The sequence below is a fragment of the Pristiophorus japonicus genome, chromosome 3, assembly GCF_044704955.1.
Source record: "Pristiophorus japonicus isolate sPriJap1 chromosome 3, sPriJap1.hap1, whole genome shotgun sequence".
NCBI lineage: Eukaryota > Metazoa > Chordata > Chondrichthyes > Pristiophoridae > Pristiophorus > Pristiophorus japonicus.
In genome coordinates this window covers 266,991,584-267,018,626 of record NC_091979.1, presented here as the reverse complement: position 1 = coordinate 267,018,626, position 27,043 = coordinate 266,991,584, and the positions used below count along the sequence as shown (strand labels likewise).

The window sequence follows — 27,043 nt, the reverse complement described above, 5'->3', positions numbered from 1 at the left end:
CTTTCTTGATAGGTCAGTCCCGCCATCCCGGGAATCAGTCTGGTGAACCTTCGCTGCACTCCCTCAATAGCAAGAATGTCCTTCCTCAGGTTAGGAGACCAAAACTGTACACAATACTCCAGGTGTGGCCTCACCAATGCCCTGTACAACTGTAGCAACACCTCCCTGCCCCTGTACTCAAATCCCCTTGCTATGAAGGCCAACATGCCATTTGCTTTCTTAACCGCCTGCTGCACCTGCATGCCAACCTTCAATGACTGATGTACCATGACACCCAGGTCTCTTTGCACCTCCCCTTTTCCTAATCTGTCACCATTCAGATAATAGTCTGTCTCTCTGTTTTTACCACCAAAGTGGATAACCTCACATTTATCCACATTATACTTCATCTTTAATTTCTGGTGACTCCTGGACAATCCTGGAGATTTGGATATTTTATGTGTTTCCCAACCAATCAGTATATATAATTGGTATAGTTCATTCCCATTGGCCTTTCATTTTTAATACCTCTGAGAAACCAAGACATCTTTGTATTCAAGCCCAAGGTGGTTTCACTGAGATAGGCTAACACCGTCACACTAACACAGAAACCAAAACCTATGGATTATATATCTGTCTACATAATATATTAAAAATCTTATGTCCTGGCGCACTTTCGATCAACGTTTTCCATTTTAAATTTCTTATGTCCACATTTCTTTTGTAAACTCCAGTGCCACAGCTGGTGGGAGGATATCATAACAGTGTGACAAAATTACACTGGCAGTTTCCATTCTGAAAGTGGACAAAGGAATTTATAATGGAAATATAAAAATAAGGACAGAATGTATGGCTTTAAAATGGGAACTGAATTACAGCTGCACACCTTCGTCCATTTATCCCATGTCAGCTGTGGCTCACTTGCCTCTGAGTCAGAAGGTTGTGGGTTCAAGTCCCACTCCAGGGTCTTGAGCACATAAATCTAAGCTGACACTCCAGTGTAGTGCTGAGGGAGTGCTGCACTGTCTCTTGATGAGGCGTTAAACCAAAGCCCCATCTACTCTCTCACGTGGACATAAAAGATCCCATGGCACTAATTCAAAGAAGAGCAGGGGAGTTATCCCTGGTGTCCTGGCCAATATTTATCCCTCAACCAACATAACGAAAACAGTTTATCTGGTCATTATCACATTGCTGTTTGTGGGAGCGTGTTGTGTGCAAAATGGCTGCGGTGTTTCCTACATTACAACAGTGACTACACTCCAAAAGTACTTCATTGGCTGTAAAGTACTTTGGGATGTCCAGTGGTCGTGAAAGGCGCTATATAAATGTAAGTCCATACTACATCCCATCCATTAACCTGCTTCAGCTGAAGACTATACTTGATCTCGACTCTCAGATCGATTTTGGACAGGTCTGAGGTAATTACTCAGCTATCAAAGTATTCGCCCCTGAAGTTACCTTCTCCTTTACAAAATCGTGGAACTGTTTTACTTAAATCCTGATGATTATGTTTTCTTTCAGGCCACGTCCTGATTTCTTTAACCGCTGCTTTCCGGATGGTGTGATGAACCCTGAGATGCACTGCACAGGTGACCCAGATACAGTGTCAGATGGCAGAAAAAGTTTCCCTAGCAGTCATTCCTCCTGTAAGTCTGAACTAATTCTCTTTTTTTCCCATCCCGCACCATCTTTGAACACATGTCCTCATGTTCTCAGTGAATTTCTGCTGCTAAGTGACAGAAGGAGAGCTAGGGATTTTTCCACAATCTGTGCACCAGTGCTACTTTGAAAAAGCACTCATCTCTGTTCCCGTGATTTATCTTGGGCTGCAAAAAAGAGAAATTCACATTAGGTTAGTCGAAGCATCTTTTGAAGCAAGCTTCAGCTCTAAATAAAAACTCAACAAATTATCGCGAAGCCTTCCCAAAAAGAGAACTGCAAAAATATTAACTTGACTAAGTACTGACAGTGAGATAGATATATATGTGAATGTGTCTCTCAGTGTGCTTGTGTGTGTGAAGATATATTTTTCCAACGTGCTTTCCTGACTAACTGATCTAACAGATGTGTGATGAAAAATGTAAACTATTGAAGAATCTTAGTGCAACAAGAGCACATTGTCTATCACTACATGCCAAACACAGCATTTCACCACACTGTTACTCTGTACTTCATGCTATAGCAGCAGCTTGGCACTGCTCTTTTACTCCTGTTTAGTTCAGAATTTACTTATTTTGGCGAGCTTTGTTCAATTCCGAAAATTGAACAATATGACTAATCCATGTACATAACAAAGCTTATAAGAAGCATGCAAACGTTAGACGAGTCCAAATTTTTTTGTACTTTAATACTTTAAAGCCACAAAACATCACCTAACAAAATAGCGATTATGTGGTCCTTTCAATGATTGCCAGGTTTTACAATTTCTTGCTTGAATTAGTGTCAAAATGCTACATTAGCACTCAAAAAAGTTAAGGTTTCAATTGAGACTGCATTGAATTTGTAGTCCCTGATGAAAAGCAGTTACATGACACAACTTAATTTAAAAATTGATATTATGTAAATATAATGATTTGGTGAAATTATATACAAAAAGTGACAGTATAGTGAAATAGATTATTTCTGCCCTCTGCTGACTCAATTCAACATCAACATTTAATGGCATGTCACAATAAATTATACTGGAAGCACATCTTTTAGTATGGTGTTCAATCATTTCAATAGCAGGAGACTGATAGATGGGACACTATTGCTAAATTTAATTCTACCAAATTTAGGGCATAATTTTCAGCTTGTCAGTCACAATGATACAAATCTAGATTTGTATAACCCAAGAGTATTCCACATGGGAAGAAGCATACACGCCTTTACTCAGGGTGAATTTCTTCTGTGCCTATGTCACTACTCCAACATACTACAACAAGGAGATGAGCAAGTGTGGGAAAATCATGTCCCTGGTGGTTGGGAATTTTCCAATGTAATAAATTATATCTGTTAACGGGCAATTCTCTTCAAATTGTTTATCATCATTTGTTTTATGATTTAAGGTTAAGAACGTTGACACTGTCACCCTCTTCTGTCTCTGACTCCTATACATTGAGTGCTCTTACCCTTGTGCCCATCTCTACAGTCGGATTTAATTGCATGGTGGTTGTTGGATAGGTGCAACTGTTGAATGTCTGACACAATTCAAGATTCCAATCCTGCAAATCCTAGTAAGTGGTGCATAGATGCTTGATGGGGCGGTGATTACCGCTTGAGTATAAGTTGACTGATGCTGAAAGTAATATTGAAGTCATATACAAATGCATTAATGATGCCAGCTCAGGCTAGAATGCAGTGTGGATCTGATCCACTTCAATATGTGTATTCTGCACCAACTGATATATATATATATATATAAAAAACCTTCAGATACCAGCATTCTCTCTACCTAATCTTTACATTTTTGGAGCTAGATTTTATGAGTTCAATTTCCATAATATCATTTGGATGTTACCAGAGCAGAAAGGACACCAAGATTAGTGTCAGTGACATCCTGGAGGTGAGTAATATTGATCTTTTCCTACCTGATGGTAAACCATGACACTGAGACTCCTTCAGAATTTCTGGTGCAATGTAACTGAAAGAATTGCAAAAACCACAGTTGTCCCAGAGATAGAAGGATCGGATTTCGGGCACTGAAATGGGCCATTCGGCCCAACCAATCCATGCCAGCATTTACGCTCCACTTGAGCCTCCTCCCGTCTTTCCTTATCTAAATCTATCAGCATAACCCTCTATTCCTTTCTCCCACATATGCTTGTCTAGCCTCCCCTTAAATGCATCTATACTGTTCGCATCAACCGCTCCAAGTGGTAGAGTTCTACATTCTCACCACTCTTTCGGTAAAGAATTTTCTTCTGAATTCTCTATTGGATTTCTTGCTGACTACCTTATATTGATGGCCTTTAACTATGCTCTTCCCCACAAGTGGAAACATTCTCTCTGTATCCACGCTATCAAAACCTTTCATAATTTTAAAGACCTCTATTAGGTCACCTCCTCAGCCTTCATTTTCAAGAGAATAGAGACACAGCCTGTTCATCCGTTCCTGACTAGTACCCTTGCATTTCTGGTATCATGCTTGTAAATTTTCTCTGCATTCTTTCCAGTGCCTCTATATCCTTTTTATAATATGGCGACCAGAACTGTACGCAGTACTCTAAGGGCCCGAAATTGGTCGATGCACAAGGTCCGCCCACTTCTTAGCGGTACAGCATTTCAAACCACCGGCATACCGCCGAGACCGAAAAGGACAAAATTGGTCAAATTTTTTTTGGCAGTATGTCAGCAGTCTGCAGCAGGCGGTATGTTACCTAGTAGTCGATCCAGATCAACTTTCTCTTTGATGAACGGTGCAGCACTGAACTGTGCATGCGCAATTTTTTTTTCTCGTTTTTTTTCACAGAAGCGTTTTACCCGCAATTTCGGGGGTCAGGGGTCACAAGCGCATGCGCAGTGACTTGAAGAGGAGGGAGAGAGAGTGAGAAGGAGCAGCAAGCTTGTCGACGGGCAGTTACTTTAAAAACACATTGCAGAGTTAAAAAATATTCATAACAACTAATAATTCTACAGTTTGAAGCAAAGTTACAAAGCAAATATCATAACAGAAATATTATGGAAATGTTCAGAAAAAAATCCAAGGGTAAGGAACATCGAGAAGGACGGGAGGTTGAGGCACCTGCCTTTGAGGAGACGGAGTTACCGGCCCTTCGCGAGAATATCATGGAGAAGTACTTCGAGCTAACGAAGGGTGGTCGTGGAAGGGTGGGTCCCTCACAAAGGAGTACAACAGGATATGGGACGAGATCAGGAAGGCTGTGTCCTCCACAAATACCATGGTATGCACCGGGGAAAGATGCTGTAAGAGGTGGAACGACCTGGTGAGGGTAACAAGAGTAAGTAATGATTTTATTTATGTACCGCTCATGTGCCATGTAAATGTAGGTTCCGTGTCACACAGATGTTATTTATCTTAAGGTTACGGTGATATATTTGTGCTTTCAGGCAATGACAAGAGGATCAATGGTGTGTGTGTGTGTGTGTGTGTTTTTAAACTTTGATTTACTTTACTTTCTGCAGAGGAAGACATCTGCAATAGCAGCCGATCAGCGGCGTATGGGGGTAGGACCCACAACCCGAGTGCCTCTGACTGAAATCGAGATCCGCGCCCTGTCCCTGGTTGGGGATAGCAACCGTGCCACCACCGGCATTGGAGCTGACCCACTCACACAGGATGGTCAGTTGAATACAATCCAGCCTGTGTTGCGGTCCTCTCATGTCATGTAATGTAACTGTAACTGTAACATTGGCCTGATGTAAAGTAATGTAAGTTTATTGCACTGTAATGTTGGCCTCGTGATGTACTGCAATGTTGGGGGCATGTAACGCAATGCATATATGTATTGTCTGTCTACGATATATAATGCAGTACTGCAGCAGCGGTGGACATTTAAGTAAGACTGCGATAAGTCACTGTACTCATGTAACCCTAACCCCTCTCCTGATGCCAAGCTTTTTTAAATGTTATTTTGTACTTCCAGAATTGGATGATTCAGACCACACCGACACAGAGACCCACTGCCTCCACTTCTGACATCACCCAGCCCTCTCCTGACTTCACCACTGGCAGAGATGAGGAAGAGGAAGAGGAAGAGGCGCTGATCTTGGAGCCAGTGGAGGTCGAGGTGGGGATGGGGACGGAGGAGGATACACCAGCTCCATGTGGGTCAGGTGGAACATCGTCCACCACTGAGTCAGTATTCAGGGGATTCCCCCATGGCTCCTTTGACTCTGCGGGACTAAGCGGTGTGCAGCAAGGCACCCCCAGTGTTGCAGCGCCTTTGCCGCAGCGACTTAGGGTTGGTGCAGAAAAGGTCCATTGCTGCAAATCAAATAGGCACGTACCAGGAAATGGTGTGTCTGTCACAGGCCAGCATCGACATAGATCGAGAGCTGCTCAAGGCCATGACTATCATAGCCGCAAACATCGCGGCTCTATCAGAGCGGCAATCCGAGGATATGTCGCGTATGATCGCCACGATGGAGCAGACCACCAACACCATCGAAGCCGTGCGGCAATCGACGGGATCGGGACATGGTGCGGAATCCCCCCGTGCCAAAGTAGTCAGGTCGACAGCACCCGAGGGTGGGGAGCTGAAATCATCTTCCGGCCCTGAAGCCGTACCTTCCACATCATGAGCTTCTTCTGTGGCCCCATTTATTGCGCCTGCAATGTCTGACCCCCAACGACAGCAACAGCGCTCTGGGTGCAGTACCACCACGGGGAGGTCCGGGCTCAGGGGCAGTGGGAAAGGGAAGGGCAGGAGAAAGAAAGGGGGTAATAGTCCCAAGGGTGGTGTAGCACGTGGTCGAGGACAGGGCCGAGGTCGTAGCCGAGGACAGTAAAGGGTCTTTTTGTTGTACTTGTTCATTGAATAATTGAAGTTTGATTTGTAAAAGTTTATTAAAGTTGTAAAAGTTTTGTTAAAATTGTTATTAAAGTTGTTAAAGTTCTGTTAAAGTTGTTACAGTTATTTTATAGATTTAAGTTTTACAAAGTTTTTAAATTGTTGTACATTTTTGAGATTTTTACATAAATATTTGAATTGAATTTAAGCACTCTTGTACAATGTCAAACCTTTGGGGTAACGGACATCAGGGTCCCAAAATGCAGCTCTCCACATTCAAGCAAAGCGTTCATCTATGAGCTGCTGATGTAACAATTTTGCAGTGGCATACGCTCCACGTGCCCGCCGCTGTGGTGTTGCGGGGGGAGGTGCCATGGATTCATCTGGAAGCTCCTCCTCATCCTCCTCCCCCTTATTTTCCTCTTCTTCCTCCTCCGTCTCCTGCACTCTCTCCTCAGGTGGTCCCGCAGTCCCCTGTGGCAATTCCTGTCCCCGCATGATTATAAATGATGTAACGTGCAGCACACCACACACCACTGTGAACTGAGAAACCTGCTCAGGGAGGTATTGCAGCCTGCCTCCCGAGTGGTCCAAGCATCGAAAGCGCTGCTTCAGCACTCCAATTGTCTTTTCGATAATATTACGTGTAGCTATGTGGCTCTTATTATATCGTTGCTCAGCTTCTGTGTGAGGGTTCCGCGGGGGGGTCAAGAACCAGGTGGCGAGGCCGTACCCTTTGTCCCCCAGCATCCAGCATTTACCTTGTGGCTCGGACTTCAACAGGTCAGACACAGTGCTCTCACACAAGATGTGCACATCATGGATGCTCCCTGCAAAGTAGGCATTCACTGCCATTATGCGCTGCGTATGGTCGCAGACAAGCTGCACGTTGAGGGAGTGGAATCCTTTACGGTTTCGGAACACCTCCGCCTCCTGTCATGGTGCTCGCAGGGCAATATGGGTACAGTCAACAGCACCCTGCAGCTTGGGGAAGCCGGCAATGCGTGCAAAACCCAAAGCACTCTCACTCTGTGCCTCCCTGGTCATTGGGAAGTTTATAAATTCCATCCGGCGTGCATACAGTGCTTCGGTTCCCTGTCGAATGCAACGTTAAGTAGCGTACTGAGAAATACAGCATATGTCCCCAGCTGGTGCCTGAAAAGAGCCGCATACATAAAAGGAAAGTGCCGCAGTCACCTATATCTGGACAGAGTGCAGTAATGTTGCTAGTACCGGGCTGCAGGTCTGCCTTAATGAGCTGGAAAATCTCATTGATCACTTCTTTTCGGAAGCGCAGCCTTCGAACGCACTGTCGATCGGTCAGGTCCAAGTACGAGCGTTGCTCCCTGAAAATCCTTTTTGGGTAAGGCCTCCTCCTCCTCATCAGTCTGCGACCTCCTCCTTTACCCTGATAATTCTGCTCAATAAATCTTCTCACATCTGGATCCTGCATTAGACAAGTAGTCAGCAATACAGGCTGAAATATTACGGGCCTCATTCTTTTTAAATCTCGACAATAGTTTTCCATGAAAAAAATATAACTAAAATGCCTCCCAGCTTAATATGTTACTCAGTAACAATAAAAATACTTTTTCCACTAAATTGCACTGTAAAATCACTGTTCACCTCAGAAATACAGAGGTGCTGCTTTTGCTGACTGGTCCAGATTAAAAAATGGCGGCTCCGAGCACTACAGCCCATTCCCGCCCACTTAACATCGCGTAAAACCACCTTTTCCAGGACGGTATGCAGCTCCTGTCGGCGGTATGCGATGAAAATCGGACTTTTTGGGCGGTATGCGGGTGATCCTGCACAGCGGACGATGTGCATACCCCTGGGCGGTATGTCAATGATGAATATTTCGCCGAGCAGTATGTCGGCAGTAAGTAGGTGTTTTTTGACCAAAATCGCATTTTTGGGCGGTATGTGGGCGGTAGGGGGCATTATGTCAACCAATTTCGGCCCCTGTGTGTGGTCTATACAAGGTTCAACACAGGTTTAGCGTAACTTCCCTACTTTTCAATTCTATACCTCTAGAAATAAACACTGCTGCTTGATTTGCTTTTTTATGGCCTTGCTAACCTGTGTCACAACTTTTAGCGATTTGTGTATTTGTACTCCCAGATCCCTTTATTCCTCTACCCCACCAAGACTCACACCCTCCCAGTAATAAGTGACCTCCCTATTCTTCCGACCAAAATGTAATACAGGTTGAACCTCCCTTATCCGGAACTCCCTTATCCAGAACCACCCTTCGTTCAGAACCATTCCCGACCATCAGGTGGCGCATGTGCACAATGCGGCCGGTGAAAAGAATCAATGAAACCTCGGGGTCCGACGGCCTGCCGACACCTCAGGGCCCGACGGCACCTTAGTATCATGTATATTGCTATGCAACATTTGTCAAGATATCACTATCACACTTCTGGAAAAATATCAAATGTAAGAGTGGCTGATAAGTTTACAGATTGTACCAAGTATGAAAACTTCGCAGGGTCATGTTTCGTCCATCCAATCAGCTATTGTTATGAAAAAGGTTACAGGAAAAACTATCCGTTTTTCGGAGTTCTACAGAATCCTCGTTTGCACATGTACCGCAAGATAACTGAGACCAAGTTGCTGTTACTATACTGACTTCCCACAATATTCACTCTCCGCAGCTATACTTCCCAATGAACACAATTTGATTAATCCAGTACTGCAACAGCTTAGTCAAAAATCTCACTTGACATGTCGTGACCATGTGTTCAAGTCGTGCATGACATTACACTTGTTAACATATCTGGCAGAACACATACTGGAATATCCCATCATCACACAACTATACCAGTTCCCTCAAAGCACTTTCTAAAATTCCCCCTCACCTACAAGCTTTAGATGTAACTAGTTTTTCACTTCCGGCCCACCGACACCTCGGGGCCCGCCGACTTCCTCCCTCCCACCCCGGCTGCTGCAGCGTCGAATCGGTGCTAGCTTCCCTCTCTCACCTCCAGCCACCCCCACCCCCCACACCCTCACCCACAGCCCCCCTGACCTCCCCTTATCCAGAACCCTCGGGATCTGGCCTGTTCCAAATGAGGAATATTTCCGGATAAGGGGAGGTTACACGGGACCTTCCCTTATCCGGAAATATCCCTCATTCGGAACAGGCCAGGTCCCAAGGGTTCTGGATAAGGGAGGTTCAACCTGTACCTCACATTTATCTGTGTTGAACTTCATTTGCCAACTTTATGTCTATTCTGCAAGTTTATTAATGTCCTCCTGTAATTTGTTGCAGTCCTCCTCAGTATTGACTATCACCCCCAATTTGTGTGTCATCTGCAAAATTAGAAATTGTGTTTTTGATTCCAAGCTCTAAATCATTGATATAAATTGTAAACAACAGTGGTCCCAGCACTGATCCTTGTGGTACACCACTTCCCACCTTCTGCCACTGTGAATAGCTACCTTTTACCCCTATTCTCTGCTTTCTGTAAGATGCATCTGCTCTGGTTTAGGACAGTCTCCTTTTAACAGTTGGCATAAGACTTGAAAAAAATATTAATGCGGGCAGTTCAGAAAATTTTTTGTGAACATTTCTATATATAAACGCATTGCCAACAATAGACTTGGTTGCAAACAATTCTGTAAGAGATATTAATTTTTTAAATGTATCATCATTATCATAGGCAGTCCCTTGGAATCGAGGAAGATTTGCTTCCGCTCTCAAAGTGAGTTCTCAGGTAACTGTGCAGTCCAATACGGGAATTACAGTCTCTGTCACAGGTGGGACAGACAGTGGTTGAAGGAAAAGGTGGGTGGGAAGTCTGGTTTGCCATATGCTCCTTCCGCCGCCTGCGCTTGTTTTCTGCATGCTCTCGGCGACGAGCCTCGAGGTGCTCAGCGCCCTCACAGATGCTCTTCCTCCACTTAGGGCGGTCTTGGGCCAGGGATTCACAGGTGTTGGTGGGGATGTTGCACTTAATCAAGGAGGCTTTGAGGGTGTCCCTGTAACGTTTCCTCTGCCCACCTGGGGCTCTCTTGCTGTGCAGGAGTTCCGAGTCGAGCACTTGCTTGGGGAGTCTCGTGTCGGGCATGCGGACAATGTGGCCCGCCCAACGGAGCTGGTTGAGTGTGGTCAGTGCTTCGATGCTGGGGATGTTGGTCTGATCGAGAACACTGACGTTGGTGCGTCAATCCTCCCAGGGGATTTGCAGGATCTTGCGGAGACATCGTTGGTGATTTAAATTAGACAATTGTCTGGCTATGTCAGGGTGATAGACCAGTTATAATGTGTAGACTATGATCAATCCACTTCAGATAGATCAAAACCTAAATGTCCTCTGCAGTCTTGGATAATTAAATCAGTTTTCACAGCTTCTTGCGCTTTAAATGCCCTCGGGTAAATTGTTCAGCAGTTTGCTGTTCATCTGCAGTTCATCTGCCTTTCTCTGGTGTCCATCACGAGCAGGATTTTATTGGCATTCTTTTGGCATCCAGCTTTTCCTCACATCGTCAGGGGACATCATTAAGTCATCCTCGTCCTTTATTCTCTTCACCTGGAACATTGTATTCATTTTTTTCCCCCAAGTATTCTGCTACAGATCTTTTTGTCGCTCTCTGTTGTAATAGGAGCCTTGTTTTTTTTCCCTTTTACTTGTCTTCTCAAAAAAGATGCACTTTTGCATAGCAAAATCAGGGATAGCACTGCCTCGGTATAGCTGCTTCTGATCTTTGTAATATCGGCTCACTTTCAGGAGATTAAAATACATTACACATTAAAGTGAACTCATGTCATTATAATGTATTTACCTAAAATTCACATGAGAGCATTGATTTAATCTTGTATCAGATCAAATTATGTCAGTCAGGAGGAAAAATAGTTAATTTTTTTCACTGCACTGCATTCTTGCCAATGTTAGCTTTTATAACACAAGGAGAAATGTGTGAACCTTAAACCTTCAAAAAGAGTTGCAATTCTACAAAATCAATTAAAAATTTAAATTATTCCAAGATATGGACTAGGAACATAACATTCAACCTCTCAAGCCTGTAAACCTCTCCGCCCCTCTTTCCTCCTATAGGACCCTTCTTAAAACCTACCTCTTTGACCAAGCTTTTGGTCACCTGCCCTAATTTCTTCATATGTGGGTTGGTGTCAAATTTTTTGTCTGATTATACTCCTGTGAAGCACCTTGGGATGTTTTATGACGTTAAAGGCGCTATATAAATACAGTTGTTGTACTGCCATACAGTTTAGATCATGGCTGATGTGTGCTTGCATTGCAGATAGCTGGAAAACTGGATTCTTGGTGCAAACTATCTAACCATGCTTTCACAGCTGATGTTGTGCCCAAAATCATTCAACGGCTGATGGTGTCCTCTCGCAGGTCGGGGTGGCTGCTTCTAGTGCGAGCCATTCCAAGTATGCAACAACTTCGAGGTGGGTGACTGGGTGACGTCACCAAGGCCCAGTTCGCCATTTGGAGTGTGGTCAGGAACATCGGTGGGGCACAGGCACAGCAGAGGAGAGAGGTGATCGGGGCGGATGAGCGGCGAGTTTCGTGGCGGAGATGTGACAAGAGATGAGTGGCGAGAGACCGTGGCGGAGATGCAGCGAATGTTTGGTTCAGAGGTGTGGTGAGAGATCATGGCGGAAGTGCAGCGAATGCTTGTGGCGGAGGAGCGGCGAGAGATCGTGGCAGAGGAGCAGTGAGAAATCAGTGGCGAGAGATCGTGGCGGAGGAGTGGCGAGAGATCGTGGCGGAGGAGCGGTGAGAGGTCGTGACGGAGGTGCGGCAAATTAGGGTGCGGGACTCAGTAGAGCCGAGGGCCCAGGGGCAGCACGGGCCTGCCCACACTGCGATATGTGTGTGCACTAGGTCCATGCAGCAGAGCAGGTCTCCAGTCATTCTGGTTTACCCTTACTACTAGATAAAGGCCTAGCTCTGTCAAGCCCGTGTGGTGGCTGATGTGCAACAGTCACCACACGTTAAAAAAAATCCACGCACAGGCATCTTCCACCCCTGGAGTTCAAGACTGGAATATCAGGTCCTCCATTGAAACATCAGTGAACTCATCCCTTTTGGTGTGGAAGCAAGTCATCCTCGTTCGAGGGACCGCCTATGATGATGATGATGTGCTCAAAACCAAGAAGTAGCTATTTGGGGATCAACGATGGGATACTAAAAGTTTCTGGGAGAATATATAGCTGCTGATTTACACACGATTTTACTGTTTTCAGTCTTTAGGCAGAAATGAGGCTTTCCTGTATAAACCTGCTTAAATGGAGACCAGAGCAGGTACTTAGCAAAGTTACTGGCAAACTACACTGGTAAAATTGACTTGCATTATTGTATTACTGAATCATGGTTTCAAAACTATAAATATCAGTAACAGATTCTGAGATTATCTTTTTTGAGCTATAATGCAATAGTTCCAAAGATGGAGCAACAGTCTAATATAAAAACGTGGTCCCAGTTCTGTAAATAAGAAAATGTAGAATGCATCCTAATCCTATTAATTCAAAGCTATTTTTGCTCAAAAAAAATCTATTTATCCATCAATTTCAATAAAGCAATTTAAGTAAAACAGTACATGCTGTTTCTGGATTAACATTTTCAAATTAACAGATTTGAATTAAGTGATTTTGAATAACGCGACTTCAAATTGAGAGGAGTAGACTGTATTACAAACAGAGGGCTCAATTTTCCCCAGTATTTACGCAGTTTTTTTTGCTACAGGCTGCTTTTTCTGGCCTAACTTAAAAATCCCCAGTTTCCCCAATCAATTTGCACTAGTGTAACTCAGTTAGTTACGAATTTTTTAAGTAAGTTTTTTTTTCAGCCAAAGGGGGCGTAACCAGCCACCTACACAAATCCTGGCCATTTAGGGAAGTTTGCCCAGCTGAGAGTTACTCCAGTTCTGATTAGGCCAGCATATGTGGCCTGTCCTGAAAAACCTTCCCTAGAGTTAAGGAAATCGGCGCAGGTAAGGAAAGCGGTGCAGCAGATGCTTGGACACACAAAGAATTGAAAAATACATAGCAGCAACTTACTGCTAAAGAGTGGCTAGAGTAAATGTTGGTCCCTTAGAGGACAAGAATGGGGAATTAGTAATGGGGAACATGGAGATGGCAGAAACTCTGAACAAATATTTTGTATCAGTCTTTACGGTTGAGGACTAACAATATTCCAACAGTGGATAGTCAAGGAGCTATAGGGGGGGGGAGGAGAACTTAACACAATCACAATCACGAAGGAGGTGGTACTCAGTAAGATAATGGGACTAAAGGCAGATAAATCTCCTGGACCTGATGGCTTGCATCCTAGGGTCTTAAGAGAAGTAGCGGCAGGGATAGTGGATGCATTGGTTGTAATTTACCAAAATTCCCTGGATTCTGGGGAGGTCCCAGCAGATTGAAAAACTGCAAATGTAACGCCCCTATTTTAAAAAGGAGGCAGACAGAAAGCAGGAAACTATAGACCAGTTAGCCTAACATCTGTGGTTGGGAAGATGTTGGAGTCCGTTACTAAAGAAGCAGTAGCAGGACATTTGGAAAAGCAAAATTCGGTCAGGCAGAGTCAGCATGGATTTATGAAGGGGAAATCATGTTTGACAAAGTTGCTAGAATTCTTTGAGGATGTAACAAACAGAGTGTATAAAGGGGAACCAGTGGATGTGGTGTATTTGGACTTCCAGAAGGCATTTGACAAGGTGCCACATAAAAGGTTACTGCACAAGATAAAAGTTCACAGCATTGGGTGTAATATATTAGCATGGATAGAGGATTGGCTAACAAACAGAAAACAGAGAGTCGAGATAAATGGTTCATTTTCGGGTCGGCAATCAGTAACCAGTGGGGTACCGCAAGGATCAGTGCTGGGACCCCAACTATTTACAATCTATATTAACGACTTGGAGGAAGGGACCGAGTGTAAGTTTGCTGATGATACAAAGATGGGAGGAAAAGCAATGTGTGAGGAGGACACAAAAAATCAGCAAAAGGACATAGACAGGCCAAGTGAGTGGGCAAAAATTTGGCAGATGGAGTATAATGTTGGAAAGTGTGAGATCATGCACTTTGGCAGAAAAAAATCAAAGAGCAAGTTTGGAGAAAGATTGCAAAGTGTTGCAGTTCAGCGGGATCTGGGAGTACTTGTGCATGAAACACAAAAGGTTAGTATGCAGGTACAGCAAGTGATCAGGAAGGCCAATGGAATCTTGACCTTTATTGCAAGGGGGATGGAGTATAAAAGCAGGGAAGTCTTGCTACAGGGTATTGGCGAGGCCACACCTGGAATACTGCATGCAGTTTTGGTTTCCATATTTACGAAAGAATATACTTGCTTTGGAGGCAGTTCAGAGAAGGTTCACAAGGTTGATTCCGGAGGTGAGGGGGTTGACTTATGAGGAAAGGTTGAGTAGGTTGGGCCTCTACTCATTGGAATTCAGAAGAATGAGCGGTGATCTTATCGAAATATATAAAATTATGAGGGGGCTTGACAAGGTGGATGCAGAGAGGATGTTTCCACTGAAAGGGGAGACTAAAACTAGGGAGCATAATCTTAGAATAAGGGGCCGCCCATTTAAAACTGAGATGAGGAGAAATTTCTTCTTTCAGAGGGTTGTGGATCTGTGGAATTCACTGCCTCAGAGAGCTGTGGAAGCTGGGACATTGAATCAATTTAAGACAGAAATAGACAGTTTCTTAAACGATAAGGGGATAAGGGGTTATGGAGAGCAGGCAGGGAAGTGGACCTGAATCCGTGATCAGATCAAATGGCAGAGCAGTCTTGAGGGGCCGTATGGCCTACTCTCTGCTCCTGTTTCTTATGTTCTTATGTTTACCTCCAACCCCGCCCGAAGGCTGTCCGGTGCCATTCTCGGTCCCCGGTTCACACATACAGGAAGGCTGTCCGGTCCCATTCTCAGTCGTGTGTGCGTGTGTGTGTATGGTGTGGTGTGGTGTGGTGTGCATAACTCTTCAAGTACGCCAAAAAAATGCTTTGGGGAAAATTGAGCCCTTAGTCCTTATTTTGTACTCCCACAATTCTATCATAAACAAAATTAATTGAACCCCAGAATTTAGAATCTATCCTGCTTTTAATATTGTTTCATCTTAAATTTGCAAATGTTAAGTGACAGATTAAGAATGTAGTTTGCAACAGAAACAGGTTAAAAATTATTTTTATTTCAAGGATTTCTTAATACTCAAAGGCATTTATAGCTCCTTGTGCTAGTTCTCTCATTGTGACTGAATAATAGAGGCATAGAATATAAGAACTGGGAAGTTATGCCAGAACTGTATAAAACACTAGTTAGGCCACAGCTTGAGTACTGCATACCGTTCTGGTTACCACGTTACAGGAAAGATGTGATTGCACTAGAGAGGGTGCAGAGGAGATTTACGAGGATATTGCCAGGACTGGAAAATCTTAGCTATGAGGAAAGATTGGATAGGCTGGGGTTGTTTTCTTTGGAACAGAGGAGGCTAAGGGGAGATTTAATTGAGGTGTATAAAATTATGAGGGGCCTAGATAGAGTGGATAGTAAGGACCTATTTCCCTCAGCAGAGCGGTCAATAACTAGGGGGTATAGATTTTAAGTAGTTGGTAGAAGGATTAGAGGGGAGATGAGGGAAAAAAATGTCACTTAGAGGGTGGTGGGGGTCTGAAACTCGCTGCCTGAAAGGGTGGCAGAGGCAGAAACCCTCATAACATTTAAAAAGTACTTGGCGTGCACTTAAAGTGCTGTAATCTACAGGGCTATGGACCTAGTGCTGAAAGGTGGGATTAGGCTGGGTAGCTCTTTTTCGACCGACACGGAAAAAATGGACTGAAAGGCCTCCTTCAGTGTCGTACTTTTCTATGATTCTATGAAATAGAAAATTACCTCTGAAGTCATGCAATTTATAATCATTGGACTGCTGTGGCAGATTTTTTTCAGGATAGATGTATTAAAGTTTGTTTATTTTGAAAAGCTTTAAGACTTTCCTCTGAGCTTTTGATAAAAAACTATTTCATAGAATCATCATAGAAGTTTACAGCATGGAAGGAGGCCATTTCGGCCCATCGTGTCCATGCCGGCCGACAAGAGGCTATCCAGCCTAATCCCACTTTCCAGCTCTAGGTCCGTAACCCGGCAGGTTATGGCACTTCAGGTGCACATCCAAGTACTTTTTAAATGTGGTGAGGGTTTCTGCCTCTACCACCCTTTCAGGCAGTGAGTTTCAGACCCCCACAACCCTCTGGGTGAAGACATTTCCCCTCAAATCCCCTCTAAACCGTCTATCAGTTACTTTAAATTTATTCCCCCTGGTTGTTGACCCCTCTGCTAAGGGAAATTTCTGCTGTTTTTCAACTTTGCAAAATTGTTTTATAGAATCCCTTTTTATGCTCCTATAGGATTTGTCGTTAAAGTATAATAATTCATCAAAACTTCATAGGATTAATCACAGGATCCTTATAGCTTAAAACTCCCACAGAACTAAGTCTGCTTTAGAATGAGTGAATCATAGCCAACAGATTGGACACTTAATAAATAAATAAATAGGGCTAGAGTACCAGTTATCGTCTTAAAGGGTGAAATAAAAGAATGAAGAATCTACACTGTGAGATAGTGCTTGAGTCTTGAACCTTCAATGTCTGGATTATTGTAATATATTTTTATGATTGGGATCTTCAATTCATTAATAAGTCCCTGGTTCCTGATAATTCAGAAAAAAAAGTTAAATAAAGTCTAATCTCAGTTGAAATTATGCCTTTAAATAATGTAACCTATATAGTTTGTTTTGAGCATGCACATATTGCTTTGACATTCAACACTTCTGCTTGGGTTGTTTAATAAATCTCAATAGTTGGATAAATTGTGACTTGATGCTTAACTGAAACTACATTGCAGGTTTATGTACTTCAGTGCTCGTAAATCCTACTTCGAATATGACTTACAATATGTTAAACAGGTAGGAAAGGGCTAGTTGGCATTTTTATATTTTTTTGATGAACTTTTGTGCCATCACGGTGAATCAGTGAATGGGAACTATAACATTTTTCCACTTTGGGTAGCTAATGTTGGCACTCCAAAATTCGGTACAATGACGCAGATCTACTCTATCCCATGAATGTACCTTGATCCAAATTTCTGAGAAGTATCCCATAGCCCCCCTCCCAAAAAACATATCTGCTATAAAGTAATGAACAGGAAGTCCTGGAAATACACAGCAGATTCACTCGCGTCTGAAAACACAACAGACAGGCTCACCTTTCAGAAGTACAACCTTCATCAGAACTGGCAAGTGGAAGGTAAGTAAGCCTCTGGATACTATTGAAGAAAATGAAGGGGATGGGAGTGGTGACTCCTGTTACAGAGAGGCAATGAGTTAATGGGTTGAATAGTCAGCAAACAGAGTTCTTAAAAAACTAAATAGAGTAGACAATGCACAAAGGAAAGGTGTGGAAAAGATACAAAAAAGACCTCTAAAATATGGGCAAATGAGACAGACCAAAAAAGATATTAAAATATAAATTACAAATGCTGGTACAGGTTGAACCTCCCTTATCCGGAACTCCATTATCCGGCACCTCCCCTCGTCCGGCATCATTCCCAGCGGTGGAGGGGGGGCGCATGCGCAGATAATTTTTTTTCATACTCTCCAATATTCTCTGCTCTCCTGAAGAGGGAGACTCCTTCCTCGGTTCGGTTCCGAAGGCACTGATTGCCTAAGTGGCCTTGACAGTGGGTATTCAAGTCGGGGTGGGGGGGGTGGTGGAGAGAGGTTCAACCTGTACTACTAATGATTATATTTTTAATTAAATTATAAATAAAAGTTTGATAAAAGTTACTTTAAAACAAAACGAATATGTTTAACCCCCTCCCCGGCAATTTTCTTGCTTTGCTGAGCTTGGCCACTATCTTTCTCCTCGATGCTGGGGTTACCGGCAGCCTCTTCCTCGTTGCCCTGCTGGAACTCCTGCAGTCACAGTCCTCGGGCCGGCCGCTCAGCGCTCCCTCCAGGGGGGGGGGGGGGGCCGGTGGGCTGCTTCTATTCATCGGGCCTGCTTGGGCCGCGCTGCTGGTGCTGCCGACACTTCAGGCCCGCTGGGCCCGCCAACTTTCTTCTCTTTCACGCGCCCCACCCCAACCTTGGGCAACCTCCTCCGTCACCACCCCCCCCCCCCCCACCCCCTGCCACTGACATCAGGCCGCTTCCGCCCCCCTCCCCCCGCCCCACCGCGACCTGGGGCCGATGACCCCCCCCCCCCTCCTCCATCTGGCAAAATCCCTTATCCAGCACAGGCCAGGTCCCGAGGGAGCTGGATAAGGGCGGTTCAACCTGTAATATGAAATATAAAAAAACAGAATATGCTGGAAATGCAGAGCAGATCCATCATCAGCATCCCCAAACAATGAAAGATAGGCCCATGCCCCATATGCAGATCTCCTGCGGGACAGGCTGCCCTTTCCGTCTCTTTCCCGACAATCGGAGCAGATCCAGCACCTGTTCATTCACTTCTCCGCACACCAATTCCACGGTCCTTCAGTATAAGACAGCCATTTGCATGTGCTTCCTTCAATCGAATATACTGCAGTCGCTAATCCTAGTACAGCCTCGTCTATAACCCCCATGCCCCTTTACCACCGCCCCCACCCCAGCATTTTCTGCAACAACAACGTGTATTTATGTAGCGCCTTTAACGTAGTGAAACATCCCAAGGCTTTCACAGGAGTATTAAGAGACAAAAAAATTGACACCGAGCCACATAAGGAGAAATTAGGGCAGGCTTGGTCAAAGAGGCAGGTTTTAAGGAGTGTCTTGAAGGAGGAAAGAGAGATAGAGAGGTGGAGAGATTTAGGCAGGAAATTCCTATTAATCAGCTCTCTTATCTTCCTGTTCTGATGAAGGGTCTAGATCCAAAGCATTAACCTGTTGTTTCTCTTGTCAGAGGCCCTGGGCCATCTATTTCAGATTTGCAGGAATTGCAGTTCTATTTGTGACGTGTTACCCATTGTTGAAAAGTTCATAGCCTGATCCACTCTATTTCCTCAGTTAAAAATACATTAAATTGTGAGGCCTCACAGGGAACAACAGAAGAACTGGGAAATCAAGGGTGGGAATTGTTTTTTTTTCTTATAGTCCATGAATCATTCTAAGTCCCAGATTCATACGACATTCAAATTGAAACCCATTCAGTTGCCATGTTTAATAGCTCCTGTCCCAGGCCACTACCTGGCACGCTTAATGCTGGCACAGCGCTCACCTCAAGGGAGGAATTAAAATTGGATCAGAATGCATCCAGCTGTACCTTATTGCATTGCAATAGCTGGAAATTGAAAGAAAGAATTTTGAATTCTGAATGGCAAACTGCTACCCTGAGGATTCGCTTGAAAGTTAGGTGCTTAAGTATAATAAAATATGTCAGTGTCTCAGTGTGGCTCACAGATGCTTCTTTTCATATAGTGAGCAGGGGATGGTTGTTGAGAGCATTAGACCACGAACTAAGACATCATACTTTGTGTTCGTAATCTTACCAAACATGGAAGTCAGCACGAAACCCGCAGCATCAATCAGAAGGACAGTCACAGGCTAAATTAAAAATAAAAACAGAAAATGCTGGAAACCGGTCAGGCAGCTTCTGTGCAAATTCAATTTAGTTGGATATAGAATGTGAGTAAAATACTGGCGGGGGGAGGGGGAGATAGTTTTAGATTTTATATGGAATATTCTAAGGCTGTTAAGACTTTTCATGCAATATTTCATTAACATTTTGAAATTATAATAGTTATCTGGTGATGAATGTAGATACAGTGGCCTAATTCTGGGCTGTAAATGTTCCTGGTTCAATGGCTTGATTAAGCAATCCCCTGGAGTGGATATCAGATATTTCTTACTATATTTTTACTATCAATCTCCCATAACATTGTGCCTCTTCCTTTTTGCCATCGTCTCTCTATTTGTCTGACCCTTTCTAATTTTGCTGGCTTTGTGCAAAGCATCATAGAAACTTATAGCACAGAAGGAGGCCATTCGGCCCATCGTCCTGTGCTGGCTCTTGCAAAGAGCAACCGTGCTTGGTCCCACACCCTCGCTTTTTGTCCATAACCCTGTAAGTTCCTCATCCTCAACTACTTGTCCAACTCCCTTTTAATATCATTTACGGAATCAGCTTCCACCACCTTTTCATGTAGAACATTCCAGATCCCGACAACTCTCTGTTGAAAATATTCTCCTCATCTCCTGTCTAGATCCTTTGCTAATGATTTTAAATCTATGATCGCTGGTTATTGATCCACTCGCCCGAGGCAACAGTTTTTCTCTTATCTATTCTATCAAAACCTCTTAGCATCTTGAAAGCCTCTATTAGTAGTGCATTTAAAAGCTAAGTAAATGCCGAAAAGATCATCAGTTTTGGTAATGAATAGAAAAGAAGGCAGTATTTGAAAATGGTAAAGAATTTTAAGTACACAGGATTTAAGGTTATGGTGCTGTTGAAGTCATTTGTAAGAATAAACGTAAGTTGAGGTGGCTTTCAGAGTCCTAGGTGGGCAGAGGAAACACTTCAAGGACACCCTCAAAGCCTCCTTGAAAAAGTGCAACATCCCCACTGACACCTGGGAATCTCTGGCCCAACACCACTCAAAGTGGAGGAAGAGCATCCGGGAAGGCGCTGAACACCTCGAGTCTCTTCGCCGGGAGCAAGCGGAAGCCAAGCTCAAACAGCGGAAGGAGCGCACAGCAACCCAAAGTGTCATGTATGTAACCTTCATGTAACAACACTGCAACACTGTATACACCTAAGAAATGCTCACCTTGACCACAAGGGGTGAACTTGTGGGAGACACTCCTCACCTGGTCACCCAGGTATATAAAGGGAGGTCCCACGCAGGGTCATCACTTCTTGGTCCTGTGAATAAAGGTTCAGGTCACAGAGTGACCTTATCTGCAGAATGTGCCTCGTGTGAATTTATAGTAGTGTGCAAGGACATTACATTTGGCGACGAGAAACGGGAATCAACGACTCACGAGAATGGCCATCGGTAGAACAGAGGAACGGTACTGTGTTGGTGAGGACTGGGATGATTTCGTTGAGAGGCTCCAGCAGAGCTTTGTCACGAAGGACTGGCTGGGAGATGCAGCGGCCGACAAGTGCAGGACGCATCTACTGACCAGCTGTGGACCTAAGACCTATGCGCTGATGAAAGACCTGCTCGCACCCGAGAAGCCGGCGGACAAAACCTTTGAAGAGCTCAGCAAACTGATCGGTGAACACCTCAAACTGGCGAGTAGTATACACATGGCCCGACACCGATTCTATACACACCGACGTCGGGAAGGACAGAGCATACCGGACTTCGTTGCGGACCTTCGGCACTTGGCCAACCTCTGTAAGTTCGCAGATGCCTGCAGGGGGGCGATGTTAAGGGATTTCTTTATTGAGGGCATTGGTCATGCCGGGATTTTCAGAAAGCTAATTGAGACCAAGGACTTGACCTTGGAAGCGGCAGCGTTCATGGCTCAGACCTTCATGGCGGGGGAGGAGGAAACCAAGATAATATACGCGCATAACTCTGCTTCCTACGTGGAGATGGATCAGGGAGTTAACATTGTAAACACAACTCAGAATCCCGCAGGCAGGCAAGGGCAATTCAACACCACCCAAGCAGCAACAGACTATAGAGTGGGTCCTCAACAGAGACAATAGCAGGTTGAATGGATATTTACGCCATCACAGTGGACAATGCGTCCCGGGATGGGGCCATTGACATCCACTAACAGAGTGCTCAAGAGTAATCAAAGAGACAATCAGAGAGGAATGCCTGGTAACAGCCCTTTTGCTCACAACAATCTCAGCTCATGCTGGAGGTGCGGGGGCAGACATGCTGCAAAAACCTGTAGGTTTCAACAATTTATCTGTAGAAATTGTAACTTCAGTGGACATTTAGCCAGAATGTGCAGGAAGCCCGCAGCGAGGCTAATTTACGAGGCAGATGAACCAGAAGAGGGGTCTGCAAGGCAGGTTGATGCTTGGGACAAAGCAATGGATGCTGAAGTTCAACGGGTTCATGTGGCAAACATCCACAGCTCATATACCAAAACGCCACCTATGATGATGAAAGTCCTATTAAACAGCATCCCGGTATGCATGGAGCTGGACACATGGGCCAGCCAGTCACTTATGAGTGTCCAATAATTCGAGAAACTATGGCCACTCAGAGCTAGCAGACCCAAACTAGAACGCATTGATATGCAATTACGGACGTACACCAAAGAGATCATCCCAGTGCTAGGCAGTGCAATGTTGGTGGTCACACATAATGGATCAGAGAACCGGCTGCCACTCTGGATTGTCCCGGGAAACGGTCCCGCGCTTTTGAGGAGGAGCTGGCTAGCCGAGATGAACTGGAAATGGGGGAATGTGCACACCATTTCATCTGTGGAGCGAAGTTCTTGCTCACAGGTTCTACAGAAATTTGAGTCGGGACTTTCAAGGGTAGTGATACGCATCACCCCAGATGCCAGACCAGTGCACCACAAAGCCAGAGCTGTGCCGTATGTGATGCGGGAGAAAATTGAGAGTGAGTTGGACAGGTCGCTAAGAGTGGGCATAATTTTGCCCGTTGAATTCAGCGACTGGGCAAGCCCCATCGTCCCTGTCCTAAAAACGGATGGCTCAGTCAGGATCTGTGGCGACTAAAGGCCACTATCAACCGAGTGTCACTACAAGACCAATACCCGCTTCCGAGAGTGGAGGATCTTTTTGCCACGCTGGCAGGCGGCAAGCTGTTCACCAAGTTGGACCTCACTTCAGCCTATATGACCCAGGAACTGGCCGAAGAATCCAAGCTACTGACCACCATCACCACGCACAAGGGGCTGTTTGTCTACAACAGGTGTCCATTTGGCATTCAATCAGCGGCCGCTATCTTTCAAAGGAACATGGAAAGCCTGCTCAAATCCATCCCTGGAACAATCGTATTTCAGGACGATATCCTTATCACAGGTCGAGACACCAAGGAACACCTCCACAACCTGGAGGAGGTGCTACGCCGACTGGACTGGGTAGGCCTGTGACTAAAGAAGTCCAAGTGTGTGTTTTTGGCCCTAGAGGTCGAGTTTTTGGCCAGGAGGGTTGCCGCAGATGGGATCCGGCCTACCGAATCCAAAACAGAGGCGATTCATCGTGCACCCAGGCCTGGTAACACATCGGAGTTGCATTCATTTCTGGGACTTTTGAACTATTTTGGGAATTTTCTGCCGAACTTAAGCACATTGTTGGAGCTTCTACATGTGCTCCTGCGTAAGGGTTGCGATTGGTTTTGGGGGGACTATCAGGAACGGGCTTTCAATCGGGCGCGGAACCTGCTTTGTTCTAATAAGCTGTTGACCCTGTACAACCCCTGTAAGAAATTGGTTTTGACATGTGATGCATCATCCTATGGGATTGGGTGCATTTTTCAGCAGAGTAATGATGAGGGCCAACTCCAACCTGTGGCCTATGCCTCCAGGTCGCTCTCCCAGGCAGAACGGGGATATGGGATGGTTGAAAAGGAAGCACTCGCATGTGTCTGCGGGGTGAAAAAGATGCACCAGTACCTTTTTGGCAGAAGGTTCGAGTTAGAATCGGACCACAAACTGTTAACATTCCTGTTGTCAGACAGCAAAGCGGTCAATGCCAATGCATCAGCTCGCATACAGCGATGGGCTCTCACGCTGGCTGCGTATGACTACATCATATGGCACCGGCCAGGCACCGAAAATTGCGCTGACGCGCTCAGCAGGCTTCCACTGGCCACCACTGAGGGGGCAGCGGAGCAAAGCACTGAGATGGTCATGGCTGTCGATGCCTTTGACAGCGCAGGCTCCCCCATCACAGCCCGCCAGATCAAAATCTGGATAAACAGAGATCCCCTCCTATCCTTGATTAAGAAATGTGTCCTGACTGGGGATTGGGCACCCGCACACGGAGCATGCCCCGAGGAGGTCAGACCGTTTCACAGACGGAAGGATGAGCTCTCCATCCAAGCCAACTGCCTACGATGGGGCAGCCGGGTAGTCATGCCCCAGAGGGGCAGGGAAGCATTCATCAGGGAACTCCACAGCGAGCACCCAGGCATCGTGCTAATGAAGGCCATTGCCCGGTCACATGTATGGTGGCCGGGAATTGACTCAGACCTGGAACACTGTGTTCGCAGGTGCACGATGTGTGCCCAGCTGGACAATGCCCCCAGGGAGGCCCCACTCAGTCTGTGGCCCTGGCCCACCAGGTCATGGTCACGTATTCACGTAGAAGACGCGGGCCTGTTCATGGGAATAATGTTCCTCATTGTTGTTGATGCGTACTCGAAATGGATCGAGTGCATCAAATTGAATTCGTGCACGACGTCCACCACTGTGGAGAGTCTGCGTGTGGTCTTTGCGACCCACGGCTTGCCGGACTTCCTGGTTAGCGACAACGGCCCGTGTTTCACTAGCTATGAATTCTGGGAGTTCATGTCGGGGAATGACATCAAACATGTCAGGACAGCACCGTTCAAGCCGGCTTCCAATGGCCAGGCAGAATGTGCGGTCCAAATCATAAAACAGAGCATGCTCCGGATTCAAGGACCCTCCCTTCAATGCCGCCTATCGTGCCTCCTGCTGGCCTATAGGTCCCGACCGCATTCGCTCACGGGGGTCCCGCCCGCGGAACTACTCATGAAACGTACACTTAAAACTCGGCTGTCCCTCATTCATCCAGTCCTGTCAGACATTGTTGAGGGCAACCGCCAGTCCCAAAATGAGTGCCATGACCGTAACTCAAAGCGGAGATGTATAGAAATCGATGACCCTGTATTTGTTCTTAATCACGCTTTGGAGCCCAAGTGGCTTGAGGATACTGTAATTGGCAAAGAGGGGAATAGGGTCATAGTGGTCAGACTTAACAATAGACAGATATGCCGCAAGCATCTGGACCAAGTAAAAAAAAGGTTCAGCATTGACACTGAGGAACCTGAGGAAGATCTTGAGATGTTGCCCACACCACCGCCAGTGAATGAGCAACAAGAACATTCAGCAGCATTCACAGTCCCAGCGGCCAGCCCGGACAAGCCGGAATCACCACAGGTGACAGAGACGCATGCCAAGGCTCAGCGTCGACCGCCTGAAAGACTTAATCTTTGACCCCATAAGATGTGGGGAGGGGGGGGGGAGGTGATGTCATGTATGTAACCTTCATGTAACTGTAACCTTCATGTAACAACACTGCATACTGTATACACCTAAGAAATGCACACCTTGACCACAGGGGGTGAACTTGTGGGAGACATTTCTTACCTGGTCACCCAGGTATGTAAAGGGAGGTCCCACGCAGGGTCATCACTTCTTGGTCCTGTGAATAAAGGTTCAGGTCACAGAGTGACCTTGTCTGCAGAATGTGCCTCATGTGAATTTATAGTAGTGTGTAAGGACATTACACAAAGCACCCCACCCACCCATCCCTTCAATCACCATCTGCCCCACCTGTGACAGAGACTGATGATCCCACATTGGTCTCATCAGTCACCTGAGAACTCATATTAGTGTGGAAGCAAGTCATCCTCAACTTCGTGGGACTGCCTACAAAAAAAAGAAGATTCAGATTGAGATTCAACCTACTGAGAAAGATTTTATTCATTACTTTTGGTTTTCATGAACATCCCTTACAGTTATTTTCTCACTGGTTTGAGCTGCCACAGGAGAGCCACCAGAGAGCTATAGGCTCAGCGATGAGTCAGGGAGAGCAGCTGAGAGGCAGGAGTTCGGGAGGTGAGCGGCCTACAAGAGGCCCGTCAGTGAGCAGCGAGAGTTCGTGAGAGGCGGGAGTTCGGGAGGTGAGCGGCCTACAAGAGGCCCGCTGGTGCAGTTGCAGCAGGGAGGCAAAAAAGAAGTAGAAATAAATCGAAAGGTGACGTCACAGCCAAGGGGGTAAGTGATTGGCTGGTGATTGGTAAGTAGCTTTTCTTTTTCTTTTCTTTATCAGTAAGTAACCTTTAGCATTGTTGTTGCCAAATTAAGTTAATCTAAGGGTTAAGTCATGGCAGGAGAGCTCAGACGCGTGTTATGCTCCTCCTGTACTATGTGGGAAGTCAAGGTCGCTTCCGGTACTGGAGCTGCGGGTGGATGAACTCTGGAGCATCCACGATGCTGAGAATGATGTGAATAGCACATTTAGCGAGTTGGTCTTACCGCAGGTAAAGGGTACACAGCCAGATAGGGGATGGGTGACCAACAGGAAGAGCAGTGGAAGGAAGGTAGTGCAGGGGTCCCCTGCGGTCATCCCCCTGCAAAACAGATACACCACTTTGGATACTGTTGGGGGGGATGAATCATCATGGGAGGGCAGCAGCAGCCAAGTTCATGGCACCATGGGTGGCTCTGCTGCACAGGAGGGCAAGAAAAAGAGTGGGAGAGCTATAGTGATAGTGGATTCAATTGTAAGGGGAATAGATAGACGTTTCTGCGGCCGCAACCGAGACTCCAGGATTTTATGTTGCCTCCCTGGTGCAAAGGTCAAGGATGTCTCGGAGCGGGTGCAGGACATTCTGAAAAGGGAGGGTGAACAGCCAGTTGTCGTGGTGCATATAGGTACCAAAGATATAGGTAAAAAATGGGA

The 27,043-nt window shown here is 45.5% G+C and overlaps 1 protein-coding gene across 1 annotated transcript in view; it reads left to right on the top strand.

The window, feature by feature from the left end:
- The window catches only part of plpp4 (phospholipid phosphatase 4), a 418,453-nt gene that overhangs the window by 200,157 nt on the left and 191,253 nt on the right, over window positions 1-27,043 (top strand). The window contains exon 5 of the mRNA XM_070874999.1: window positions 1,504-1,628. Coding sequence (XP_070731100.1) covers window positions 1,504-1,628 — 125 coding nt within the window. The remainder of the gene's footprint in view (window positions 1-1,503; window positions 1,629-27,043) is intronic.